This window comes from Homalodisca vitripennis, chromosome 8 (genome assembly GCF_021130785.1).
Source record: "Homalodisca vitripennis isolate AUS2020 chromosome 8, UT_GWSS_2.1, whole genome shotgun sequence".
Taxonomy (NCBI): Eukaryota; Metazoa; Arthropoda; class Insecta; order Hemiptera; family Cicadellidae; genus Homalodisca; species Homalodisca vitripennis.
Window position 1 is genome coordinate 74,169,366 of NC_060214.1, and position 27,885 is coordinate 74,197,250.

At 31.4% G+C, this 27,885-nt stretch overlaps 1 protein-coding gene across 1 annotated transcript in view; it reads left to right on the plus strand.

Annotated features, from left to right (window-relative positions):
• LOC124367706 (sodium- and chloride-dependent GABA transporter 1-like) overlaps positions 1–25,031 on the plus strand; it is a 38,513-nt gene extending 13,482 nt beyond the window's left edge. Inside the window, exons 5-11 of the mRNA XM_046824779.1 lie at positions 693–825; positions 2,977–3,215; positions 5,245–5,461; positions 7,010–7,162; positions 8,040–8,243; positions 12,826–12,993; positions 17,189–25,031. Of these exons, the coding sequence (XP_046680735.1) occupies positions 693–825; positions 2,977–3,215; positions 5,245–5,461; positions 7,010–7,162; positions 8,040–8,243; positions 12,826–12,993; positions 17,189–17,323 (1,249 nt within the window). The 3' untranslated portion in view covers positions 17,324–25,031. The remainder of the gene's footprint in view (positions 1–692; positions 826–2,976; positions 3,216–5,244; positions 5,462–7,009; positions 7,163–8,039; positions 8,244–12,825; positions 12,994–17,188) is intronic.
• The last annotated feature ends 2,854 nt before the right edge of the window (positions 25,032–27,885 follow it).

The window sequence follows — 27,885 nt, forward strand, 5'->3', positions numbered from 1 at the left end:
ATAAATACTGTACTTATCGGGTATTATTTAAGTAGTAAAATTATAAAAAAAATAAAAGTTTTGCTACTAATTGGTGCTTACCCAATTTTATTTTTATTTCATTTATGTATGTATTTATGGAGGTTGACGAAACAGTTTTCGACTAATTATCATTTTTATTTCGATCATAAATATCAACTTTCTGATGGGAAAGGGTACCTTGCAGGTGAGTATTGGCGAAAAAGGCCATTTTTAGTGTTGGTAAATGATCATTTATAGGTAATTAATTTAGAATTATATTCAATATCAACTATTCATCAACGATGCTTTATTGGTTATGTTTCTCTCTTTTTAATCTGTTTTAGTAATAGTAAGTGTGCAAACAAACATGTATTCAGTAGATCAAATGACGTTAATGTAATGAAACATTTGTTAAATTTCCACGAACAGCGTTGGCGTGATTTTATTTTTTAAAATATTTATTTACAAAAAGGATTTAATACACCCAGACATGCGATGTAGGTAGAAAAAAAACCATTATTCGCGTGGCAATGGACATAATGAGAATCAATCATATTTATTATGTCCCCTTATATGTGAATCACTATTAATATTTAATAACATTACAGGAAATCTGTATGCCGGTGATCTCCAAATATTCTTTGGTTATGATACTAAACAATTGAATTATTACTTTTAATTGTGTGTTCTAGTAAACGTGTCCTGCAGATATCCTCCGGGATAGACGACCTGGGTGGGATGCAGTGGGAACTCGTAGGTTCTCTCCTGTTGGGATGGGTGCTGGTTTACTTGATCATCTGCAGAGGACTTCATCAAAGTGGCAAGGTAAGACCTATTTTAGGAAATTGTAATTTACCTAGCTTCCTCTAATTCAATTCAAAAATTTTCTAAATCATATTTTGCAGGATATTTAACAACTTTAGGGAATAAACAGATTAGTGGGTCTTGTGTCTCATTGACAACGAAGGTAAGACACAATCTTTCACTGATTAATCACATAGATAATACCTAAAGACTTAGGTATCACATATTTCATTTGGTATATTAATATAGCTATCTTATTAAAAATGGCTTGGGTACTGATCTTCAAAGTTTATTATGCCGACTAAGACATCTTCACTTATGGTTAAGCGAGTTAATTTTATTACGTACTGTTTTATTACTACCCAGTGATAATTATCTCAGTAAACTACGGGTTTTGGTTGTGAAGGAAATACGTTTTAATAAGAAATGTATACAATTTTAAATCAATGTATAAACTTTAAAAAACCTGACCCTTAAACATGAATGTTATCTATTTAAAGTAGTTACGTATAGTAGGTCAGGTTAGTAACAGCCGCTCTTTTAACAATGGTGGCACTAGTAATATGTCAATATGCAGTATAATTTCATGCTATCTTGTAGTAGATAAGCGAATCGTTAAAAACTCATATGAAAACATAATTTATGGCGTTCTTGAAAACTTACTGGAATTTAATTCATTCTGGGCATTACACAGAGAACGGAAATTATTTGAGATTTTTCAAAGACAAAAATATTTGTAATTATAAAATATTTAAAGAGTACACAATTAAGTAGAACTAACAGTAACATGATAAATCCAAGAAGTTTGCTAAGCCGGTAATAACCTAATTTGTGTGCTAAAATGCAAATTAGCTCTCAGCTCATACAAACAGTGTTGGTTTATTGATTGAGTCTATCTTATATTAAAGTGCAGTATATCTAAGATATGTTCCTTTAAGATATGTTCAAGAAAACATATTTTCTCTTTTTGGAAAATGTTATTGGAGCTCTAGAATTTTCTTCGGTCCTGTGGAAAGAAGGCTCCTACTTGCTCATAATTTTTTTATATATCACAATAAAGTCTATTACATTAAAAACCAATCCGAAAGTAATAAAACACTGCTTTGATAATATTTACTGAATTTTGTACATTATATTTAACAAAAGAACGCGACTTATTGTTTCGATCCAAATTTTATTGGTTTTTTTTTCGTTCCGAAGTAAGTTTATGTGAGAATTAATTGTTTTATTGGTACTTCCAGAATACACCCAAAAATTCAATATTGAGCTTTCGAATGTTAAATACACTTTTGGTTTAAAATTGTATTGAAGAAGCTTTTTCTAAAGTGAGCTCTATAAATTCTATTAAAGCTTTTTAATATACAGCACTAAAACAAACACAACCATGTATAATTTGTCTCCTAAATTAAAATTACAGATTGTATGATTTTAGCTTACACAAAAAAATTTTGTCTATAATTAGGAAACCGAATTGGGAGAACTGTACGGTATTTTTACCAGTATTGTGAGGGTGAGGTTATATTTTAAAAGCCCTGGGTTTCGTGGGGCTTTTCTCCTAACAATTTTCTCCTAACGGCGTTCTGGATAATAAATTCCGTGCTGGTACTCACTACTTTGCATATCTGTCAAATGTACAGCATATATAAAAATTGGATAAATGTACTATTGATAACTGTAAGGAAATAAATATGTTTCTTTGATAAATTATTATCATAGGATAGAATTTACATTTTCAAATATTGCATGATTGATTAAAAAACCAAGAACGTACATATGATTGTTCGTAACGTTAGTGTAAGCATACAAAAGTAAATCTAATATTATATTGCCTGCTAAACTTCTTATATTACAGTATTAAACGTTTTATGGACAAGAAAAAACTTTTGTAGTACTATTTTAGAATTTTCTGTTAAAGAACACATGTATACGAGATCACTACTTACATTTTTTATTGTTTGATGTTGAACGTTCTTACACCTAATCATGTGAAATACAAAAACACATTATTTTCAAGAGGTGTGAATATGTCATCTGATGTGATTCTTAGAAGTAACCATTTCATTATCGGTTGTAATTTATAGTTTACATTATAACAAAATTTTTTAATAATTGTAATTTATATATTTTCAATATATAATCTCAATATAAATCTAATGCCTACTTTCTCTGCAGATCATTTGGTTCACGGCACTCTTTCCGTATGCTGTACTCCTGGTGTTGCTGGTAAGAGGGGTGTCATTGCCTGGCGCTGGAGATGGTCTTCTCTACTATATCACACCGCGATGGGAGGAGCTCCTGGGTCCGGGCCCTTGGATCGACGGAGCCACCCAGATATTCTTTGCCTACAGCATCGGAACTGGTGCCTTGCCGGCTCTGGGATCCTACAACAAGTTTCACCACAACTGTTACAAGTAAGGGTCGGGTTTTATCGTTGATTTCCACGCTCTTGATCGACCACTTCCTTCTCACTTCTCACCACCGTAATTTATTCCCAAGTGAATAATATATTTTTTTAATTTTAATACAAATTATATTGCAGTTCATATTTTAATCTAAAACTGTCCTATTGATACATAATGGCATATCAGTCACCATATGGAAGTAATGTCAGACAGTTAACATTTATATTATCACTTTCTATACAGAAGCCAAACTGAATAAAAGATGTATAGTATCTTGAGATTATTTCATGTTTTACTAGAATTTTAAACTTAAAAATCTATTTACCCCTTGACAGGAACTTTAACCACAAAAACGCCTTTGTAAAGTTGATTTGACTTAGATACAATAATCTGCAGTTATGAGTGTAAGTATACAAATTCGACGGTCCAATTACTTAATTGTATACATTTAAACTGCCACTACCTTGAAATATGTAATGTTATTGAAAAATAGGTAGCTATAAATGTTCCTTGGATTTACTTAAAAATTTTACGAAAGGTGTAAATTTTTATTTATGTTGTGTAATACTCTATATAAAAGTGTTGTCCAATAGTTAATGACCGCTATCCTGAAACATGTTGGTTAAGACTGGCTAATGAACACATCCAAACTATAAACAAATACTGCCTCTGTACGAGATTTAAGTTATAAACATGACATAAGGCATGTAATTTCATTTACATTTAGTCAAAGCAAAGAATGATGACGGTAAATATGTATCCACCGGTTTTGGCTGAGTGTTAGCGAATCTAACTTACGCTATGAACTTGATTTTATCAAATAAATTTACCTCTGTTTAGCAACATAGAGTTGGATATTTTTTAGCTAAGTGAAATAAGTAGGTAAGGACAGAGTATATTTTAATTCATTAAATGGTCGTTTATGCTCAAAAATCTTTTAAACCAACTTCTGCCGCTATCTAATTATTTATTAAACACCAAAGTTTCAGCAAGGAAATTGCAGTTTAGTTCACCAAACTTTCTTGTCACTCAAATTACCCTGTGATAAAATGTGATGGATGAGACATTGGTAGATATGGGTCCGTAAAGGTTACATCTTAATTTTCTCACATTGAATCAATATATTTCGTTTACTTCTGACATAATTTTACCTCCGACAGATTTATTCATCTGGTAAAGGACGATTATCCAGGGTTGTTAATCGTTCATTAAACTCAACCGCTTGATGAACCGATTCGCCAGGCCTACTTATTCTTATAATGGTCTTGACTCACTTAAGGAAAGAAGCTCCTGTTCTTTTAACCCCCGGTAACCTTACCATCGGCTAAAATTGGTTAACGTATGTGGTTAAGTATTGTTCAGGCTATCAGAATACCTTTTTAGAGTCCCCTGCAGTACTGACTTACTTAGAGCTTACAAAGTCAAGCCCACATCCTGGTATACTAGAAATTTTAAATTTGGAAAAATTCTAGCTTAGTCCGCGCAAACTAAGAAAAATCGCCTGAAAGCTATCTAACTAGCTAGCTAAACTTATTCAGTTTAATTACTCTAAATATTCCACAACAGCTAACTGGACTTTACTCCATAGGAGTGTAAAGGCCCAACCAACTACAGACCATAGCTCAAATCCAATAGCCGAATTTTTAAGAACTTTAACTTGTGTACATACTCCCTTGTCCTTGCTGTTTTATAACTTAAACGGTTAAGCCACAAAACGCCGTCATAGACTTTCTTTGGATTCATAAAATAATTAAACACTAACGTCTACTTTTAGCTCCCTCTTAAACCGTATCTCCAACTTAAACTCATCAAATAAGTTATCCCTTCATGACAAATCGCTTTAATTCCTGTTATTTGTTACTCTAATTCCCGAAAAATCCGAATCCTTTCCCATTTTAAGCGTTTCATCATGAGCCATTGGGCTGTTCGAGGATTTTATCAAGTATATTTACAGTTTAATCCCATACAGCCCTTCATGAGGGTGTTAATAAGCAGCTCCCTTTTGGCGATAAATGATAGCAAACCTGTAATGTTGCAGGGATGCCATCATCACCTGTGTTGTGAACACTCTCACCTGTCTCCTGGCTGGTTGTGTCACTTTCTCCATCCTAGGTAACATCGCCCAGGAACAAGGCACCCACGTGTCTCAGGTGGTCAAGAGTGGGCCTGGACTTGTATTCCTTACTTACCCGGAGGTGGTCCTGAAGTTACCTGGAGCTCCCTGTTGGGCAGCTATTTTCTTCTTCATGCTCGTTGTAAGCGGTTGTACGTTCATGGAGTAATTAAGTTTGAGGTTTAAGATAAGAATAGAATGAAACAAACATACATTTCATTTTGATGGATTGTTACGCTTTCCATTTATTTATAAACTATTTACAAAATTACTAACAAAATAAGTTGTCTATTTATACTTTTTCTATTCTTAGTTATTTAGTCTTGATATCTATAAAGACCTCCTTTGAGGCACTGCAGAATGATCACATATAAGCTTAATAGTAATTCTTTATTATAACAGATGCCTTTATTGTTCAAATAAATTTTCAATGTTAATATAGCTATGCTTATATTGTTCTACTAGGACATAAATACAGCATACGGCCTCCTATCTGATAACCATTTTTTTGAAAATGGCAGATTCAAAACAACGTGTTATTTACCATACCTGGTATTTACAGTAATATCTTGCTTGTATACGACTGGAAAATGAAAATATTGGCTCTATATGCGCATCCTTTTAAGTTTGTTCAACAAATATTATATATAACCCTAATGTTGGAACCCTATAAAGGCTTTATAGACATGTTTAAAACTCATGAGTCATGAAGGCAATCCTTTAACATGAAACATTGGATAAATCTGCTTTACATACAAACACCGATAATATTTAACTGTATAACAATTTTAAGTATTTTTTGTTGTATTAGTTGACATGAGGTGTACACACTTTTGAGCAGCGGTACTCACTACACAGCACTCATGATTTTTTGCGGACCTTACAGAACTGAAACAATTTATAACAACGAACGTTTTTTAATGTGTCTAAGTGCAAAAATGTTACCAAAATACACAACATCTTTAGACTTTATTTTTAATAGACTAAATTGCAGGGAGACAGACGAAATCAAGTCCCCCAAATAAAACTGTAGGGCCAATTTACAGCAATCATAACGGGCCTCGATGTTATAAAACAAACGACGAAGTTCGCTCACAAGGGTACTAGGACATAGCTGTGATCGGAGGGAAAGATGGAGCGGGTACCAGCTGCCACCACACTGGTGGACGTAACGTTTGTGCAAGTTTGGATTTCACGAATTTCTTGGATTGAGGATTCATGGCTATGGTGCATGTTGGCTAAACTTAAAGGCGTTATGCCGTGCATTTAAGCGCATGCCCTATTACTCCTGCATTAACATTACACACTCTGTCAGATACGCTTTCTTTTGTTTGGCAATGTCAAAAAATTAAATAATTGTTATAATACAAGGAATGTGGTTTCTTAAGCTTTCTTAATTTAATTCGAGTAGTGTTCTTCAATTTGGGGTTCCAGCAGTTGAAATACGAAACTATAAATGCATAATAACATTATTAGATGCAGATATTAAAGTATAAGGGATATCTTTTTAGCCATTATCATGTTTGCCGGTCATGGATTTATGGTGAATTGTAAAGACATAAATATAATTCCATATATCTTCGTATTAATCAGTATGGCATTATCAGATATTAATAATTAATTTAGCATATAACAGATCCTACATAGAATTAAGAATATTACAGATTACTAATTGGGTTTACTACTTCAGGTCCTCGGAATTGACAGTGAGTTCTGTATTGTGGAGTCATTTGTAACCGGAATGGTAGACAACTGGCCTGAAGTGCTGAGGCCTCACAGAGCCAAGTTCACCATGGCGATGTGTGCTCTACTGTGTCTTCTTGGGATGCCTATGGTTTCTCAGGTATCTAATATAATTTTCGTGTAGATGATATTAATAAGGAAATAAAATAAATAGTAATCATGTATGAATGCACTGTGGTTTAAAATGTAACAGTTTCATAGTATCTTATTTCTAATCTACCTTTACAGAATATAAATTGTCACGAATTCGATTCCACGCTTGTATAAGTATTGTGTCTAAAATAGTAATTGGGATATTGTATTACTTAAACAGTATTATGCGATATTATTCAAAGTTAGATTTTTAATAAAATATTTAGTTTGAAACCTTATTGTTGCATAATTACTTGGGAGTGCCGATGGCCTAAAACGTTGAACTTTGTGTCTGAGTTAGAGATAGCGTAGATTCAAATTCTGTCTGTAACCGTAAAACATTCTTTAAATACCATCAACCTTATAATATATCGATGCTCCACGTTAATATAGCTGATAATTTCCTCACACAGGGCAGTGGCTCATGGGGACGGCAAAAATAAGGCTTAGATGGTAATCGGCCTCTATATTTTTATAAAATAATACTTCATAAATTTTTGATATAATATGAAATATTTTTTAACCATTCCCAAATTAAATTTAGTTATAAATTAAAATATATTACTTAGTGTGCATTCTATTAATCTGTATTATAGAAATACTTTAGATGATAATAATCCTACGTGGGGCGTTTTATTCAAAAGTTTTATTTCTCAGTAAATAGAAAAAGTCATGGACAATTGATGCCTGTCAATTACAATTATATAAATCTCTTAAGGTTCCACTATTACCAAATAATGAACACTTTTATATCTAACAAAATTACGTCACCTAAATGCATACTTAAGTTTCGTACATACTAGCTAGCAGTGATAGATTAAAATGTAAACATAGTTTATTTTTAGGGTGGAGCCTACATCTTTCAGCTGATGGACTATTACTCGGCCTCGGGCATGTGTCTTCTATGGGTGTGCTTCTTCCAAACCATAGCCATTTCCTGGATATTTGGAGCTGACAAGTTCATAGACTGTGTTCACCAGATGATGGGAGTCCGTCCCAACCGGTTTTGGTATTTCTGTTGGGTTTTCTTTGCACCGGCTACCATGGTGGTTAGTAAACAACACATCTTTTTATATACTAGTATAATGAAAAGTCAAGTAAATGTATATGTTTCCATATACATATCAATGATAATTTAACAGTTCAGACTCTCCAAAAATACAACTCGCTTCTCTCTTAAAGTAAAAATAAAATCATGCTCTTTGCACTTTTTTATATTGTATTATGGATCAAATTATCCAAGAGTGTTTATGTCAGCATAGCATTATTTTTAAGATAACTAAAAATGTTAATTTTATTGAAAGAAACCCCTTTAATTTTGAACATTTCCGTAAACTAACAATCAGTATTAATGGCATGTAAATGTAGAACATCTGTCATTTCAAAACATTTAAAAATGCAGTAAATGACCAAAATCAATCCAACTCATCAAAACTGTAATTCCATTATAACAAATTTGGAATTTATATAAAATAAAAGAATATGTTTGCATTATATTGGAAAAAGTGTATATGTTTTATCATTTGAAAATTAATTTATTATTGTATTACATTATTCCAAAGTAGTTTTACAATAGTAAAATCATATCAGAATGACTCGAATTCATGTTAAGTTCCTTTGGGGCCCTAAAGTTTATTAATAGAGAAAACGTTTACAACTAACCATGAAAGATAGAATATTCTCTAATATTTCAAAGAATATTTCTAACAATTTCAAAAATACTTAAAATATTAAAGGCCAGTGTGGAGGGATAGTAAATGAGTAATAATCTTAGTAGAAATTCATATGGTGTAATATGATGAAGCCCTGTAAACACTTTTAATACAAAGTAGATGTGTCAATTAACGCAATATCTTTTTTCTCATTGCGAAGTTGTTCAAAAGGTAAATGAAAGTTCCTCTGAATTTTATTTCAGATTAAACGTGTGAAGAAGCACTTCAGGTTAGGATAAATTCCCGGTCTGAGTATTTATCTAAGTATATATTCCCTACTTTAGTCAAAAAGTGTCTACTTCCAGCAGTTGTAGTGTTCAGCCGGTCGAAGTTATTCCCGGTGTCCGAAAACTTTTGTATTGTTGCCCCGATCAAAATTATACATTATGTTGGTTTAAAAAGAATACTTCGTTCACAAAGCGACCGAAACCTTTGCCAGAAAAGTCCACTCTGGTAACAATTGACTACTTGTTCATTTAAATTTACTTTCTATCTAAACTACCGGTGCTGTAGTAGCATATTCCGGTCAAGAAAGTGTGTTTTTGAAAAGGCTATATCGATTAGGAGTGACTGATTTCAGTCATTAGAATTTACTTCTGGTGCCATAAAAACGTTTCAATTGTTGACATGACTAAGGTAATATGTCTTAGTTCGTTTAAAATATCTATTTAAATTCAGTCACAAAACAACTACTTCCGGTGTGAGCTATTTTAGATAATATTAGTCTCTCTAAGGCAAAATATGCTCGGTCATATTTTAAATTTCTATAACAGATGGATATTTAAAACATAGTTTATCTAGGTTTAAACCCCATTTAAACATTTATGGGGGGTTAATCTTTATAAACATGATCTTTTTATATCTATGTGACGATGAAATTGAGTGTAAAATCTTTTTAGGTCATTTGAAAATTTTAAATATAAACTTTATACTTTTATATATACTTATTCTAGGGCTTGGAAGTGTACTTTAACATTTATAAAGGTTGATCTCATACCTTTACAATAATGACCATGACCCTTACCATGACAAATATACATTTTTTTGTTGAGAGCATAAAAAACATGTGTATAAAAATTTAATGTTGTGGGGACCCCAGGAAGTTGAAATAGAAAACATATTTTTATAGAAGTTCCTACCTTTGTGAATGTTTAATTGTTATGAAATTTCGTTTTTTTTGTAGGTCATGAGCTAGTTTGCCCGCCAATCTTCATGTATTACGGGTATTGGGAAGAGATGTAGTTCTTCTAAGGTTTCCAACCGCACATCAGATCCTTGGGTGGTTTATTTAATGGCAATGATTTTATTGTACTGTTAAGGACATAAGACACGTGCATAAAATCTTATCGTTTTAGGATACACGGACTTGAAAAACAAATTGTAGGAGTTTGTACACAATTTCGACCACTATCGATGATTTATTTTGTGAAATTTTTCATTTTATATGTAAGTCATGAGGCACGTGTGTCAAATTTAATATGGCTAGGACATTGGGAATTAGTAAAATAATAATATAGTTCTTCTAAAGGTCACAACCCCTACGGATGATGAATTTTCATAAAGAATCTTGTATTTTTCCGCTAAAAGCACAATATGCCCGCATGTGTAAAATGTAATCTTCTAGGATATCTAGAAGTTTAAAATCGGAATATAGTTTATTGTAAGGGGTTACAACCCCATTAAAAAAAACCTTACGGATGTTTGCATGAAATGCTTTAGACTTTGTGTCATAAGGGATTCGCATTAAAAATCCGAACTTTCTGGGATATTGAGCAAGCTTTTACCATTAGTGAGGAGTTATTGATTGAGTGAATAAGTGAGGGCTTTGCCTTTTATCATACATATATGGAATTAAATATTCATATAAGACACGGTTGTATTGGTACTTTTTAATATTATTATTATTTCCTTTTACTATTTAAACATTATAAGAAAAGACATCACATTTCAGGAAGCCACGTTCTTTATGAAGTTTAGTACTTTATATCATATTTGTACACCTAGTTTATTCATTCGTGAAGTAATTTTAGTCTACTGCTATTTGAAATGTACTAATTCATAGACAAGTATTAAATGGTCCAGATATGCACATCTAAGTATCTGTATCATGATCCACATGCTAACAATAGTAATACATCTTTAGCTAAATGTATTCAAATAAACAGTATATTTGGAAAATATACGTAATTTACCTGTATTTCGTAATGATTAAAAATATTACTAACGAATCTAATACTTACAATATTATTCATAAGGTGGGTATTAAAAAAGGTTAAAGTAGTCTACTGCTATAAATTAATTTTAACACACTTATGGGAAAGCTATTATACCTTGCCTAGTACAGCCTCACTTAACGAGCAAAATAAAAATACTGCAGTTGATTATGACCGAGGTCTGTAAAATTGCACAGGAACATTTAATAATGACGCGTGGGATATTTAGTTGATTACCATTATTGTGGGTATTTTCAGTTATGTGGGTCTGACGATGTGTTCTTTGAGCACGAAAGGCCTCACAAAATAAAACTTTTTCATTTTATTGGAGTGTTTGATCATATATTAAGCATTTAGAATTTCCAATAAGAAGACGCTGGTAAAATGTACCATTATTGTTTATTTACTTCCCATGACGCTTTACTTCCTCTAGAATAAATAAGTAAATATCATAAGAACCAGTATTGATACAAAGAACCCGATGTGTTACATTTAGTAATTCAATATATGTCTAGGAGTGGCATGTAAGTAACAGCAAATAGCGACATTTCTGTGATAGACGTGGTGTATTTAGATAGATTTAGTATTTGCGTGGAGGATCATTTTTTAAGAGGGTGGAGAATCTTAGTTTTTAAGATTACCCAAGGCTAAAGATGAGGAAATACCGTCCTCAGCCCACATTAACTTGGATAGGTTTCAACGGAGCAACCTCCCCTCATTTAAAGGTAACAAGAATGTCTATTATCCTTCAGCCCTGTAGATGTACCGCAGAATCCTAAAAGGAAATGTCTCATATCCTCAACCATAACACTGTCAATACTAAAGCAAAGCACAGCTACATATTATATTAACTTTTGTAAAAACTGGTATCTAAACTTCTTGTTCTATGCTAAGAAACCAAAACAATATGCCATTTTAAATACTCATTATGGGCAGTATTTAATTTTTTTATTATTTTATATTTAATATAATTAATTATATATAATAATATAATTAATATATTAATTATTCACTAAGAACGATTCCATTTTCAAATTCTCAGTATAAAGTAATATTTGCATTTCTAGGATTATATTAGTACTATCTCTGACATACCACTTGTCATAGGCAATAAAGAGGAAGATAAAAACTCTTATTTCAAATGTGTTAATACTACAGAGTTATATTAAAAGATATCATCATTTAAGTAGTACATAAGTAAGTAGTAAAATATTTAACTATACATATTCTATGAGTGGAACCAGTCAGTAAATTATATATGTATTAGAATCAGTGTTACTTAATTATAATAAAATTCCGGCTTCCTTCTTCAGAAAACAAAACTTAAGTAAAGCGATAAACTAGGTAGCCAAAAATGATTTCAATTTACTTTCATATTTAAAATAAGTATAATAATATTTCCTAGTTTAAGAAACAAACTATTAATTGGCATAGTAAATTAATAATTTCAACATTTAATGCATTTATTATATCTTCTAATGGGTATTAAATCTCTGAATAGTGTACTGCTGTTTACGTAACATAAATTATTTTTAAATATCGCTGTTATAATTAATTAAATGTTTCCTCTATCGATTTTGCCTATGGTTTATAAGCAGTATGTTTTTATACTACATTTCTTTTGAAATTACAATCATGACTACAGATATTCCTTTAGTAGCACTAATGTATGATGTATGATCCAAAACTATGTATGATGTTTTCAGTTTATATTCGGGTTCTACATAGTCCAGTATGTCCCAGCCAAGTATGGCCCGTACGTGTACCCAGATTGGGCCGAGCTTATAGGTATATCGCTCAGCCTGTCGTCAATGCTGTGGATACCTGGCTATGCTCTTTACTACCTTATCACCACTCCTGGATCTTTCAAAGAGGTGAATCTATAGCAAAAATATTAAGCCCAATATTTAACCCTCCAGAGACACACTTGTAACATTGGAACATGGTAGACACATCGGGGTGTGTTACACCCCACTTGTTATGTTTTTTTTTAATAATTTGATAATATTTTATTGGAATCTTACTAAATAAACATTAATTGGTATTGTTTGTGTGTAATATAATGCATATTTTATTAAATTAAATATTATATTGTATCAAAAGATGTATTTTAGTACTTTTTACAACCCAAATTTTGTAATGTTCAGTTAACATGTATTTAAATTGCCATGACGATGTTTATTAATTACAGAGAAGGTTAAAATAACTAACTCATTCTACTAATAATGAATGTATTTACAACAATAAAATAGAACAGTTTTACATTTAGGTATAGTTTACCTTAGCCGAGGCACTTGTTTTTGGCAGTCTTTTATTACTCCATACACTCGTAGCATTGTAACACTTTGTGCTCATCGCACATGCTCCTGTTGCATGAAGTGCAGGTATTCTTTGTTTTTCTTTCCCGATTGCGTGGACAAGAGGCACACCTTCTTTGCTGTCTATTTTGTCCAACTTCCAGTCTTTGAAGTTGAGAAATAGGAAAGCCCGAAATTTCGCAGATTGAAATACGAAGACTTCGGCGGAGTGTGGTCACTTCTAACCTTTCTTCCAAAAAAGGTTTCACCAATGCCAATGCCAACTCCTTCAGGAAAACTCTTCTCTTAATTTTTGTGTTTTCACCTATTAAATTGTACAATACCATTGCATTTATAGCACTCTGGTCCATTATACCATACCAGATTCGTAGTGACCAACGTTTACAAACTCGACTTACTGAGTAAGAATGACATAACTGATCAAAGGAGTCTGTACCTCCCTTAGTACTATTATAAGAAAGTATAGCTGAGGGTTTATTCGTGTTTAAATCAATTTCCTTTGTTGAGTGCATTGTTGATAAAATTAATACATTTGTGTTCTTTTTTGGACCGTATGAAACTAGCATACTTTGTGCATCAAAAGCAAACAAAGATGAGTTAACAGCTTTTTTGGCAATAACAGATGTTGGTATTTCTGGCTTGCTAGATCGTAATGTTCCAACTATGGTGAGCTTATATGGTCTTGCAACATTTTGTGAAATAACGGCACGGACGAAAACCAATTGTCAACTGTTATATTTCGGTTTGTCCCATGTATAGTTTGACTCAGAGTCCTTACGTAGTAAGAAGGTACTTTTTCGTTATTAGGAGGTTTAAATTTACCAGCATAGGGAGTTGCGTTTACCATGTAATAGGTTTTAGCATCATTCATCATAATGATTTTTAAACCATATTTATCTGGTTTGCTTCGCATGTAAACTCTAAATGAAGAGCCACCTCTTTCCCAAGGAGCTGCTCATCAATGGTGCAGTATTCAGATGGAGTATAAAGGGATTTAGCATTTTTAATAAACTTTTCCCAAACTTCACGGATTGGAGCGAATTTGTCAGAATGAGCTCTGGCCTGTCTAGTCTGTTTATCATCGAACCTAAGGCAGATTCCCAAAAATTTAAATCTATTCAAATACATGGTTGCTCGATAAACAGAGCTTCCAAAGGTTACAGACCAAAGTTCTTCTAGGTTTCTGTGACAATTTCTTTGTAATCCAGAAAGGTACAGCAGCCCGAAAAATGCCAATAGTTCTCTATCAGAGGTTTCTTTATGATAGCTTTGCTTCATTTGAACCCGTCGAATTTGTCGGGCAATTTCCTTGTTTGTATGGGTTTTTATGCCTGCTAAAATAGGCTGATCAAGAAGTAAATTCCAAATATGTAATGGAGTACTTACATATCTCGCCTGCCCCTTAGCTCCAGGTAAGTGAATCACTATATTTCTTGACGAAAGACGGCCTCTTCTTTCTGGTTCAGTAATACTCCACATATGTCCATTTTTACTAAAACGTGCATTTACATGTCTGATGCGTTGAAGAGGCACAGATTCACGCAGAATTCCTGGTCCAGTAGGCTGTGTAGAGCCAGCTCCTTCTTCTGTATTTGGTTCAGGAACTGCATCTTCATCAGCATCCTCTTCATCAGATTTATCCGTGTCTTCAAGTATAAAGTCCGGGTCTTCGTCAGAATCGTTCTCACCAAATAAACTGTTCACATCACTATAATATTCTTCAGCAAGAAGATCTCTTATTGAATCACTTCCTAAATCCAATTCAAATTAAAACACTAGAAAATTGCACTTAGTTGTCACTTAAACTGCAATTAAGCTAAATTAAACAATAACAAAAAACTGTTACTCGAACAACACACTGGGGTGTAGCAAACCCCTTCAACGGAGCACGGCAGACACACTGGGGTGTAATAAACCCCAAGGCAACTTTCTCTGGTGACTGTACAGAGGCATCCGCAGAACTGACTGAAACAAGTATTGGAGGGAGCAGCCAATACTACCAACTTAATTTATACGGAAGCTAAAATTTCCCTCTGTTAAAAGGAACTTTGAAATAACTAAAATAAAACTGTTTGGGGTGTGATACATCCCAGTGTGTCTCTGGAGGGTTAATATTGTAGACCTTTTACTGTGTTAATTCCGCCAAATAAAGGTAATTTGTTACACTCTGCTTCAGCTCATCAGTTACATGTATAAGAGTGTTAAAAGATTTGTAAAGCAGAAATTACTACCGTTTATAATTTGGTTATATAATTATAATAATTATGAGTATACGTTCAATATTAGCTATGTTAGTGAGAGAGAATAGTATTTGTAACTCTTATAAAATATACAATGAGAGTTGAACCCTAATGAAATATGACAAAAATGTGTACAATTAAATGATGAAAAAGTGTAGTTTGTTTCAAATGTTAAAAGTTATGGTTTGTACACCACCGTGGAAGATGTTCAAGTAATTATATGCTATTTAATGAATAATTATTCTATACGTTTTATAAAAGGAATAACCATTGTTTGGAAATGAGTGAGTATGTTTTGAGCAATATTAAATGTTTATAACACAGATTAAAAATAGTCCGTTACGGTCCATTAATGGTCAGTATAAAATATACGAATATAAAATTCTCTCTAATTATAACAGCATTGCTGAATTAGCTACTATGTTATTATTATATAGATGTATTTGGAAGTGAAAACTTATGAAATACTTGAATATTTTTAATAATGTTTTTTATTATTCCCAGATTTTCATATAATTAAATTAAAAAGTTAGGCATGTCTTGTACTTATGACGCGTTATCTTTCATATTCTATATGAAGTAATTACACGCAAATGTATTCTTAAATATTATACCTATGTATACAATACTTAATTGTTAATTACATCCAAAGTCTACCTGAGAAGGAAAACCAGAGACGTGATATGAGTGGTAATTAATTTTTCAAAACGGATATTTTATATCACACAGATATAAACTTCAGCAAAGTTCTTGGAGTGATTTGAAACGCAATTTCAAAGTTTTCTTACTTGTTGAACTCTAATAGTGCCATGCCACCACACCATTGGTCTTTTACTTCGTCGACAGCAGAGCTCCTAGCGGCTACAGCTAAAATTATGTCAGCGCTTCGGGTGATGGAGAAATCAAGGTAGCCTTGGCAGTAGTATGCTGATCGAATCTACCTCCTCACTTATGATTTGTTAATTAAATAACATATTACTATACTATACATCACCAATTTGCACAGCTTTAGTGGGCTACAGGCTACCTTGCATTTTCCATCACTCGAAGCGCTGCCATGATTTTAACTGTAGCCTCTAGGAGCGCTGCTGTCGACGAAGTAAAAGACCAATGGTGTGGCGACATGGACACTAACACTTTATTCAGTTCGGATGTTGAGTTTATATTTCCATTTTACCTTTGTCTTAAAGCAGCATTTGTGAGTTCATGCCCGTCCAAAGAGGTCAAGTAAGGAAAATTGAAACATGCAATTGAAACATTGAAACATTGAATATTATTATTATAGAAAGTACAAAGACGTTTTTCCTAGGGGCTGTAATAAAGGGAAGGTGGAATTGGGTCAAACACAACATATACCATGTAATTCATAGTTCGGTATACATAAAGTACCTTAAAAGTTCTAACGTCACAGACTTACACTATCACAATTTATGGCTTTAACTATTACAGGAAGTGTTTGTACCATACATTCTTATCATAGAATTAAACACCAATGATGTTGTTGATTTCAGAACCTTATTCTGGGCTTAACTCCGAACATTAAGTCAAGGGCTAAGGTATCTGCTAGCGCAAAATCTTCGGCTCTTCAGATGTCCGAATCAAGTGCCGGTCTGCTCTCCAAGAACAGTTCTTTCTTGAACCCATAGCAGATAAAGTCGGGGGCCGCGGGCTCCCAGGCCAAGGGGAAGAAGAAGCCTCCCCCTTGCCAGAAATCCTCAGGACCCCTCGCTCCATCCGAGAGCAGTGCCAGGCTCTTGTCCAAAAACAGCTCCTTTGTCAACCCCTAAGGGAAATAAGTTGTACTGTAACGTTGTCAACTTCCGATTGTGATCTAATGGAGATGGTAAATAAGCTCAATTCATGGAGTTAATTCTTGAATTAAAATTGTTTTGTTATGTATTTTGGGTAACATTTTGAGTGACTCTTATATGGCTATGGCTGACTATCGCTGAAAAAGTAGAATTCTTTTAATTCTAAGCTATTTTCTAGTAAACTGCAGCGTTTAATGTTTACTGCTTTTTACACAGTTTGTGATATAGTTTTAGTTCAGTTTAGGATCTATTAAGTGGTATATTTACGAATGATACTTTAGGCTTTATGATACTTTAGATGATACTAACTAATATTTAAAATTATAGTTTCTTATTACTATATTAATCTTTACAATGCAAGGTAACTCGATGTTTGTGATACAAAACGAAAAAGTGATTGCAATTTAGGGTGAGTTCAACTCGAAGTCAAAGTGCTATAGCGAGACTACTTAATTAACATGTAGATTGTTAGAGTTCTGTGCCTACACAAGACATAGGGTATTTTAGAACTACTATATATTATATAATAGAACAAAGGTGTTATATTTTATACATAACTATTACCTTAAAAAGGAACAGTTTTTCTCATTGTAAAATTGTGCCAAATGCACAAAGTTGTTGTTAAATTACACTTTTCAAGAAGGGTACTTAAAATGTTATTTTATACTTTTTAAAACACGCGCAAATTTAAAGATATGTTTTATGAATGAAACCAGTAATTCGCAAATTTTTGTCAGTTCATCATTTCCGAATTACATTTTAGAATGATACTTACATGAAACGTTGCATACGTGCCATGTATGTTTCATATAAATACACGAAAATCGGTTTTAATTTCATATTTTTTATCTAACATTAGTTTCCCCTCACATCATGTATGATCTATCTTTTTTAATAAACCTTTTTTGTAATAAAATAAACTGAAACTCTTATTATGATTTTGTTCATTTGAGTAACCATAACTAACTTTGAGATTATTGAATGGGAACTTAACATAAAAATCCTTTTATTCTTTCTCATTTTCTGTGTACTAGTATCATTGGTAAATCTTTAACAGCATACTATATTTAGTTAGTCTGTAAATGTGTAATACCATTCCCCGTGGTAGATTCTCTGACCCCACTATTCTGTGACAATATTCTATCTCCGAAGTAACTCCTTAAGTTATATACCACTCTCTTCAATGTTTAGTAGCACGGATGAAAGATCTTTCAAGTAAATAAAATACTGATATATACTTTTTTACTGGTTAAAACAAATTACACAACTGCCAAACACTCGTCACATCTTTATAAAAGTACATAATATTTTTTAAAAGCTGTCTTTCAATACAAACTAGTCTAACATATTTTTCCGTCTCTAAATAAAAGCAATGTATATTACTGAAATGCTACTTAATCGCACATGATTTAAATAATTAATTGTTTTATAGCACAACGTGCATTATAGAATTATAAAACACTGCTTTTGTATCTTTTCATAGTTCAGTACCTAGATAAATCCGTAGGTTTAACATATCAAATTTACATTTTTGTTGTCCTTATATGAACCACTATAGTTACGTTAATAAGCTTTTCATGCATATTAAGTTTCAAATATGTATATTTATCCGTATTTTGTACAAACCATTTTCATACTAAAATAAAAACACATTTATGTCATACAATGTCTGTGGTTATCATTTGATAAGTAAAAAGAGAAGCTATTTTTTAAATAATTTTTGGAATTCCAATAACTGCTTCCTATTATTTAGTACAGTAGGATGTTGTATAAACAAATGAACTTTGTGAATGGAGAATTTATACTGAAAGCTCTGGATGGAACGGTAGCGCACGCGACCTGAAAGCACGTCTAAGTTTAACGTATTAAGTCTAGTTTATGTACCATAGAATACACGTACGAATAGTGTATATAGATGTAGATATATGTATAGTTTACTAGATGTATTTGTTGTACATATAGATGTATTTAAAACAGTTGTTCTAAGGTACGTCCTAATGTTCTTTGCAATAATTTATCTGTTGAATTGTTTCCAAAGTCTAGTATGAGGATTTTACTTTAAACCAATGCTTCCAACAAGCTTTGTGATGTTTACTACTAGAATAATTTGCCCCCAGATCATCTGAAAACTTTAGAAATAAATGTTTCAACCATTAAGGTCTTAACCTTAAAACATTTTGGGATATAGATCATTGTGAATATCTTTAATATTATAGTTATTTTAATTATTAATTATTATTTTACAACTGCTCATTATAATTCATTCCCGAAGCAGAAATATTATCTTTTGATATTATCTTACTTAATATCTGTAAAACTTAAAGCAGTACTATGGCTAGTACAGTGCAAATCATGTACTGTGAGAAACAATGTTATTATAAATATCAAATGAAATAGTTTGGCCATATTTGCAGTTTTAGGGAGTTAAAACATTACGTATTTTGTAGATTAGAAAAATTTAATTCTGAGGATTATTCATCGAAGATCAGTGGACTATTCAGGAAGAGTGTTAGAGGATACAATAATTCATGACCTCGTATCTCATAAAGGGCATTTCGTTTCTACACTTTTAAAAATTTAGTTTTAAATCGTATACCACTTTTAAGAAGTACACTATTTCTGGAGCATTATAGACAAAAAATCTATCAAACTAAGAATAAAAGTATAGTACTTCTATATTAGCTTTCAGCATCTGTTATTCCCTTCTATAGAAGATAGAATACTAAACAGATTATCTTATAATCCCTATGATAGCATTACTGTAGAGAAAGGAAGCCTTTATAAAAATCTGCGACTATATTCTATACATGACTTAGTTAATTTATCAACTTTAGGTCTACTATGAGATTTTAAAATCTTAAAATGTTCAGCGGAAATGGGCATTCCACGGATTATAACTCTCTGTGAAAGCAAAGCCTCATAGGAAATGTTTTCTTTTTCCGGGTCTTTAGCAGGCTGAGAGGTCTTTCAGACAAATTATTTAAAGCCAGGCCCACATCAATGACTTATCAAGCTCTGCCTTAACCACAAAATATCCAGAGGTTAAGTTGTGACAATTAAAATACACCACAGATACTCTTTCATTATAAGTCTGAAAAACTTCTACTAAAAATTACACTAAAAATCGAGAGCAAACGTGGGCTGATTGTACCAAGAACCTGGATTAGTGTAAATTAATATGGGCATCATTTACGCCTAAATGTAAAATCACAGTTTTTAAGATTTATGCAAAATTTTAATTCGTCTTCTAAAAACGATACACCTCTAGGATAAAAGGGCTTAGATAGCAAATAAACTGCATTATTTAAAAGCGGTCACTGAACCATACAATAAATTACAAAGAATTATTGAATAATGACTCTTTTATCTTTTTGTCTGACTTAAACGTTAAGAGTGTACCATTAAAACGTTCATTTGTTGGCCGTTTCTGTTAAGTGATCATCGTAAACTGATCTTAAGTATCAATATTGGTTATGCTAAAAGTTGTAATCATTCCACGTATGAATTTGAGACATTGAATAATATCGTTGGGAAGGAATTGAATTTTACACCAATTACGGAGAGAAAGATGTCTCTATTGTATATAAAAAAATCTATTAACATAATTTAAGAGACACCTGACCTGTATAAATGTGTCACATCTAAATAAAAAAAATTATTACTCTTGGGAACTTTAGATGAAATTATATACAATGTGTCTTACTCAAATCATTACCCATATCTGTTCGGATTTTTTTTATCTAATCAGAATAGGTGGGTTTACCTCAGGGATACTCCTCCCGAATACACCATTGATGCGAAAGAAGATTTTAGATGATCTGTGTAAGTCTTGAGTTTGAAAATCAACATGGAACAAACTGGTTTACTTAATCTATGGTTATACTTAAATATATTTTGAATGTTAAATTCGCTTTCTGTGGCTCGTAGTACTTATATAATACATGTCTTAAGTTAATTTATTTTCACAAAAGCCTATTAAAATTCCTAGTATGAGCGGTGTCCTTTTAAAATATTGCCGCACATGAAACCAATCTCAATACACAGACTTTTACAATTTAATGTTAATGAGGTTTTTAAAATCCCTAGAGGATAACCTAAAGTGATCATTTTAATTTTTTCGAACTCCCCTTATATATTTATCTTTCATGAGCCGTTGGAGTGGAGCTCAGAAACTCTTTTTTGGGTAAATCTAATGATGTATAAATGTATACCTATCATTTATGGCTGTGGTAAAACTTTATCTGAGAGTGCAGTTAATACTAACACTTCTGGTCCAGGTAAGGTGTAGCCTTACCTAGTGAGTAAGTCTTTTCCTTTCTGGGAAACACCCCTCTGTAAAATGCCAGCTCGTTTGTTCACGAAATACTGTTCACTAAAAAGTTGAGCAACCAATGAGTAGTTTGCTCTGTTACACAACCTTCAATGTGTTTCATTTTATGTTCAGCATCTCTTTTTGCAATCATCTCAGGCAAAAGATTTAAATTTTTCGTTTATAAGAAAATTCCGATTTCTATTTCAGCATTTTTCTTTACGTCCTCATGGACCTACACATCTGTGCTAAGATACGTTCATATAGTATAAAGAAGGATTCCCATAAAGAGCAACGTTATTTTATAAAATAAACTATATCCACAAAAAATAGACTTTTTATCACGTAAAATCATTTTGCATGATTCCAGAATGTACTAGTTTTCAGACTAACAGTCCACTTTAAATTGCTAAATGCCCGTATAGTTAATTTTTAATAATTATTAAACATTAATTTATATTTCTTTTATTCTACTTATTATCCATCTATTGATATTTGTACAACAGGTTACTGTATTTAATTAAGACAAATTAATGTGGTGCTAATGTGTCTTCCATGTTTTGTTCCATGCTGGTTGAGGTATGGTTTTAATCTCTTGTGAGACTGTGTGACGTGGATATTTAAGCCGCTTATATGGTTGGTTTTGTATTATGTGTGTTAAAAAAATAAATTAAAGTTACTATACTAGTAACTTTATGGATATATCAGTCGTTAAAACCTCTTTCTCAGCTATTTATATATTATTAATGTTTGTATTTTTCTTAAATTGTAAAAATACTAATATATAATGCTCTGAGAAAAGTTTCAGTTTAGGCCCCTAGATTAAATAATAAAAAATATTATATTCTTATTAGAAATATGTATTATCTTATTACAAATATATTACTTTCAAAACGTAATTTGACACACAATTCATCACCAGACGCAATTTAAAATAAATTAATAGTGTACCAAATGTATTTAAATATTTAAATAATGCTTTTTTACCCATGATGAATTTCACATAAAATCAAAATATTAACTATATGCATTCATTGTTAAATTATTAATAAAAGGTAAACTAAGAGCAGTAAAAACTAAACAAAAGAGCAACCAAAATCTATTTTCCACTGTATGTTTATGGATCTTTCTTTTTACATGTATCTTTGTAAAATGTTTCTGCTTTCTTACTTCCTTACTATTGTGTTGATTGAAATATATGTCACACTGTCAATATATATTTATCATCGTGTTACAAAATCTAATTATGCTCCATCGTGTACCGCACATAAAATAAAAGTCGCACATATATTTACCGATCCCACATGTTATAAATATGCGTTACAGTACAATTTTGTAATAAATGTTAACGTTTGAAACCTATAAAAACATCTAATTTTATATGTTTGCATATATTTTCCTTGTTACTGAATTTAAGAAAATTTGTTTTTGTAACACAAAATATTGAGTGTGACGTAAAAGAATGAATAGGTTTTTTGACGAGAAGCTAGGTCGAATAAATGCTTTCTTACACTTAACCTGTGGTACGACATGTAAACACAACACGATTCATGATTTTTAACTAAAAGTATCGATAATAAATAGTATATTTAATACTTACATAGTTAATATATAGGAATGAGTTGTGTTCTTGCTCACAAACTGCTCCATTTAACATTAATTTTTATGTATTGCTCGCACCTTAAAGCAAAGCTTTGTTTTTATTTAATTGTATTAACAAGGTGTAGAATTAAAAAAAGACTGTCTAGTAAGGTGTACTTCTCAAAAGCTCATTGAGCTGTTGACGGCTGAAAATGTTTACTAATGAAAAGCGTTTAAGTGTTGGAGTGATAAAGCATTCCATGACAATAGATTCGTCACATTACTTTTAACCAAAATTTCGAGGTGTAGAGCACATAGTCTCCTTTTATGATGGACATCTTCTCTATTTCCCGTAAAGAAAAAGAGCAACCAATTTGAGAGTAACAATATTAAAAATTTAATTGCACTGATATTTTTACATATTAAATAACACAGAATTGACGTGGCAAGCTATTCCGATGATGATCTTATCAACGAACCAAAGAAAAAAAGGAAAGATGTATTAATAGTACACCCAGTGTTGCATATAAAATAAACTGGAATATTGGGTAAAATTTTAACATAAATTAGATTTTTGTTGAATTAAAAAGGTATAATTTTTGTTATAATGACAGATAATGTTTTAAACATAATTTACCTAAGTAATATGTATTTATTTCTTTTCTGCTTGGAAAATGCATTTTACAGAATAGCCGTCGCTTTCTCAGTCTATTATGGTTTGAGAAACATACACTTTTAAATTAATATTTAGGTAAAATGACTATTTTTTCAAAATGCTTTATGTACATTTTTAAAAAAGAGGCTTATTTATCCAGTGTTAACCTTACCCAATAGTAATTAATATTGAAAATGAACTATTGCTATATTACTTTACGGTATGTATATATTTGTTACATCTTTAAATATACCTGTATTATAGTTAAGTCTTGAAGAGAGTAAAACTAATGAGCTCTTAAATGGTTCTCAATAATAGCTTTAAGTCTTGTAATGAATGCCAAAAATAAATAAACTCTGTTACGGACTTGTTGGTTTGTGATCGGTTGCATTAGTGTAAGACTCCAGGCCTAAGCTGTGTTTTTGATGTTTCTGAGGGTTAGAAGACTTTTGTAATTACGCTAATTTGTGTTAAACTATATTTCTGTAAATTTATAGTAACAATACGAATATTATAATATCAATATGTTATGGAATTTTATCGTTGTAATGAATAGTTTTTGATGGCTTTGTTTTTTAGAAAGGTGTCACACTCTGTATAAACTAGGTATGATATACACTTTGTTAGTTTTATAGATTTTTATTGTTTTCAATGGATTTAACTGGATTTGGGTGCAAAAGATAACATTTATATTTCGAAAAGATTGAAACTTACTGTGAATGATTGATAAACCACCTATTGTATATGGATTTCATTAATTAACACTACCCGATCTCTTTAATTTCATGACTTATTCTAGAACGGTGAATTGACAGTTTCTTGCAATGTTGCAGGATTTTATCGATCTATTGCACCCAAATTATGATATCACAACTTAAAAAGTATTATTAGATAATAATATACAGCCAAGCTGAACAGTGAGATATTTCTGTAATATTTTAGAATAAGAGATGTATTTAAAGAAAGAACTTAGTAATAAAGACATGCTAAAAATCTAATTTATTTTCCATTTCTTCTTGGATGTTATTCCCAGAACGCATTTGTAAATATGTTGCATGATACGGAGTTTGACAGGGAAAATGGATACAAAAACTATTTATTAACTAGCCTATTTTTACAAGGAAAATTATTTGTTTTAGTAAATCTTGCAATAACATCAAAACCAAGGTTTGTAAGATAGGTACCGACATAGTATCTAATTAAACTAAAATATAATGTTTGTATCATAGAAATGTTCTAGAATGTCAAAATGAGTATCTGATTAATTAGGATAAGTTTTGCATAACTTAAAATGGTGATGGAACAGTTTGTTAGTTTGACATTTCAAATTATGTTTTAAACAACTGGTATTTTTATACATATTTGACAAAAAACTCGTTCACTATTAAGATACGCACATACAATGTATTAATATTCTAAATTTGATCAATTATGCAATCAAGATTGTGTGATTTCATAACATTGAATTTATCTTGTAACTTTTGTTGTTACTACCGTACTTAAAGTATGAAAATATACGTCACCATAGCAATACTTTTCATATCGTTTTAAATGAAATATTTGATATCGTATACGAGTAATCACAAGTAATCATGTGTAAATAAGTATATACCTCAGATTTTGTATTTTATAACGTATTTTTAGAATTATTAATACAAAATTAAACAAAGGCAGTGAAATCATGTGATATATAAACTGCATTGATATTTGTAAGAGGAGTTATCTGTTTATAAAGAAATTATTACCAGAGGCTTAATAATTAATGCAGGGGTTAACAATTATGTTATATTTGAACTGTGCTATAAAATATGAGATACCGGTTTCAAAACGAGGAAAAAGAAAACTGTAAGTGCCGGAAGTAGACCTTTTTTGATCGAAGTAGGTTTCTGAGATCTACATATGTACATATTTTCTTGGTTGGTATAATAAACAAATGTATACCGTAAATACCTTAGATCGTAAAATTATAGTTTGGCTAGAAATAGTCACTTTTCGATAGAAGTAGGCTTCTAGTCCTACTTATTTAATATATTATTCTCATCTGGACAATGAGTACAACTCAACATTACCGCTGGAAATATCTTAAATCAGAAGTAAATTATAAAAGCTGGAAGTAAACGGTTTTTCTCCGGAGTATGTTTTTGAGATATTTCCATATATTTTATTGATCGAGACAACATTAAAATCTCAGCTTTAGCGTCTGAATATTAATAACAAATCAATGCCCCAATACGAGAAAATCTTACTACAAAAATTTCAAACATCTGATCCTCTTGACCATAATCAGAGATATAATGTAAACTTATGTATGTATACTTACGCTTGAACAATATTAATTAACAAAAAATACTTATTTTTAAACTGTCCAAATCCTCCCTACGTTGATAAAAAAGAAACGATTATTTATTAAAAAAACAATATGTAAAATCAAGATACCCTTAAAGCCTTTTTTAATACCTCAAAATTCTTTAACTTTGAGCGTTTCATGTTGATATTCCTAATTTTCGATTACCTTAAAATTATACTTTCTGTGCATCCACCATAATAATAAGCTAAAACCCATTCATAATTCTGAAATTATCCCTAAGTTCCTGTTCACCTAACGGTAATACTTCGTTACAGTACAGTGACATCCCTGAGGAAAGCTTTGAATGAAAATCTGAATGAAATATTATGAGTTTTCTCTGTTGACAAACAAATAACTTGTACTAAATTATAAACAATAAAGTTATTTTACTGATTTTAATGAAACTTATGATATTGTTAGTTTAGAAGCATTTTCTGTGAGATGAGCATGAACTTGTAGGCTAGTCATAAACAAAGTCCACACGATGTTGTTGATTAAACAATATTTACATAGATCCTTAGACTTAATATTTACACGAGTATTTATATCACAAAAGAAATAATTAGGTTCCATTAGGATGTCAATTGATGAGATTTAACTAGAATTGAGTGAACACATTTGAGATTGGGCTTAACAGTCAGATTGGCTAGAGGAAATTAATAGAGTGAAAAGTGTTTTAAAAAACCTAAGCATAGTAATGCTAAATTATGCATGTGATTTAGTACCCTAAATATCTGCAATTGATTTACGAATTTATGCAGAAAACGTGGGAGCTAATTCTACAAGTAAAAATAATAAACACTTTACATAAACATCGGTTCGGAAATGCTTCTTTAGTAAGGTACACCTAGCAAAAGATTTTGCCCGGATTTCAGCTCACCATGAAAAAGGAGGTCTTCCTGAAATTTGGGTTAGATAGATTAAAGGGAGAATTCAATCAGGCCTTTGGATTTTGACCTGATAAAGTTGATAAAACAGGTCCCGTAAGTGTATTTTAATTAGATTATTTAACTAACCTTTAAAATGCTAAAAATAGATTTTAACACATTTATTCAGCTCTTAGCAACAATAACTTAGTGATCTCACCAAGAAACATATCAAAAACTTTCATACAATTAGAAAAGGTTATTGTAAATTAAACGATATAAATAAAATATACAAAAAGCGTATAGATGTTTGATTAAATCAATGTTTATTGACAACAGTACAACACGCCTTTAAAATTTTACTGACCATGAATTTGTTAATTTTCCATTAAAAAATTAAATTCCTACTTACAAATTGTAAATTACAGTTCTTGAACGAAAATGTATTTGGTACAGTAGATTGGTTTTAGGTACTGAACTAAATAAACTACTACTAAATGCACTAAATACTAAATATAACTACTGTACTATATGCACTGGCAATCAGGTGCTGCGAAGATATTGTTGATTTAATTTGATTTAAAAACGAAGTAGGTTTTGCTGAAAAGCTTTATTTTATAAGTTTGAAATACAATAAAC